Below are 576 nucleotides of genomic sequence, written 5' to 3' on the forward strand. Positions count from 1 at the left end.
CAACGTAATTCCTTTGGATTATGATTACTTACTTAGTCTTTGATATTTTGAGTCTCTGTGTCTCTTGCAGTGTAAAAACGAGGTCCGTGGTTGTGCAGAGACCTTCCCCCTCTCAGAGCAGTACTGCCACAGCATGAGCTGTCTGTATGAACTCATCCCCTGCCCGTACCAGGGCTGCAGGGCGCAGCTCCTCCGCAGGGACCTGGACACCCATGCACGTCACTGTGAACACTGGCGGCAGCCCTGCCACATGGGCTGCGGGACCATACTCACCCACCACACCCAGGCTCAGCACAACTGCTACAAGCAGCTGAGGCAGGAGTATGAGGCCAGGCAGAGGAACCACAGGGCCATTGCCGTTGCCTTACAGAGGAAGATGAAAAGGATGCAAAGCACCATGGCCCACATGAAGAGGCAGATTGGGCTAATCTGTGAGAGTCTGGAAGTGATGGATGATTTACATGAGGTGGTGGAGGAAGATGACCTTGGAGAAGGGAGCAGCAGCTCTGGTGGGACTCCAAGCAGCAGCAGTAGCAGTAACAGTTAAATGCTGCTTCTTGTTGGCTACTCTTGTGT

The 576-nt window shown here is 53.3% G+C and overlaps 1 protein-coding gene across 1 annotated transcript; it reads left to right on the forward strand.

Annotated features, from left to right (window-relative positions):
* Positions 1–70: 70 nt before the first annotated feature.
* LOC106512707 (RING finger protein 151) lies at positions 71–576 on the forward strand (the record flags this gene model as incomplete). The annotated part of the gene is given in 1 exon segment (XM_014001267.1): positions 71–576. A coding segment is annotated over 1 exon segment (477 nt), but the record flags the coding sequence as incomplete, so codon positions are not given.

This window comes from Austrofundulus limnaeus, unplaced genomic scaffold (assembly GCF_001266775.1).
Source record: "Austrofundulus limnaeus strain Quisiro unplaced genomic scaffold, Austrofundulus_limnaeus-1.0 Scaffold10734, whole genome shotgun sequence".
In the NCBI taxonomy this organism is placed as follows: Eukaryota; Metazoa; Chordata; class Actinopteri; order Cyprinodontiformes; family Rivulidae; genus Austrofundulus; species Austrofundulus limnaeus.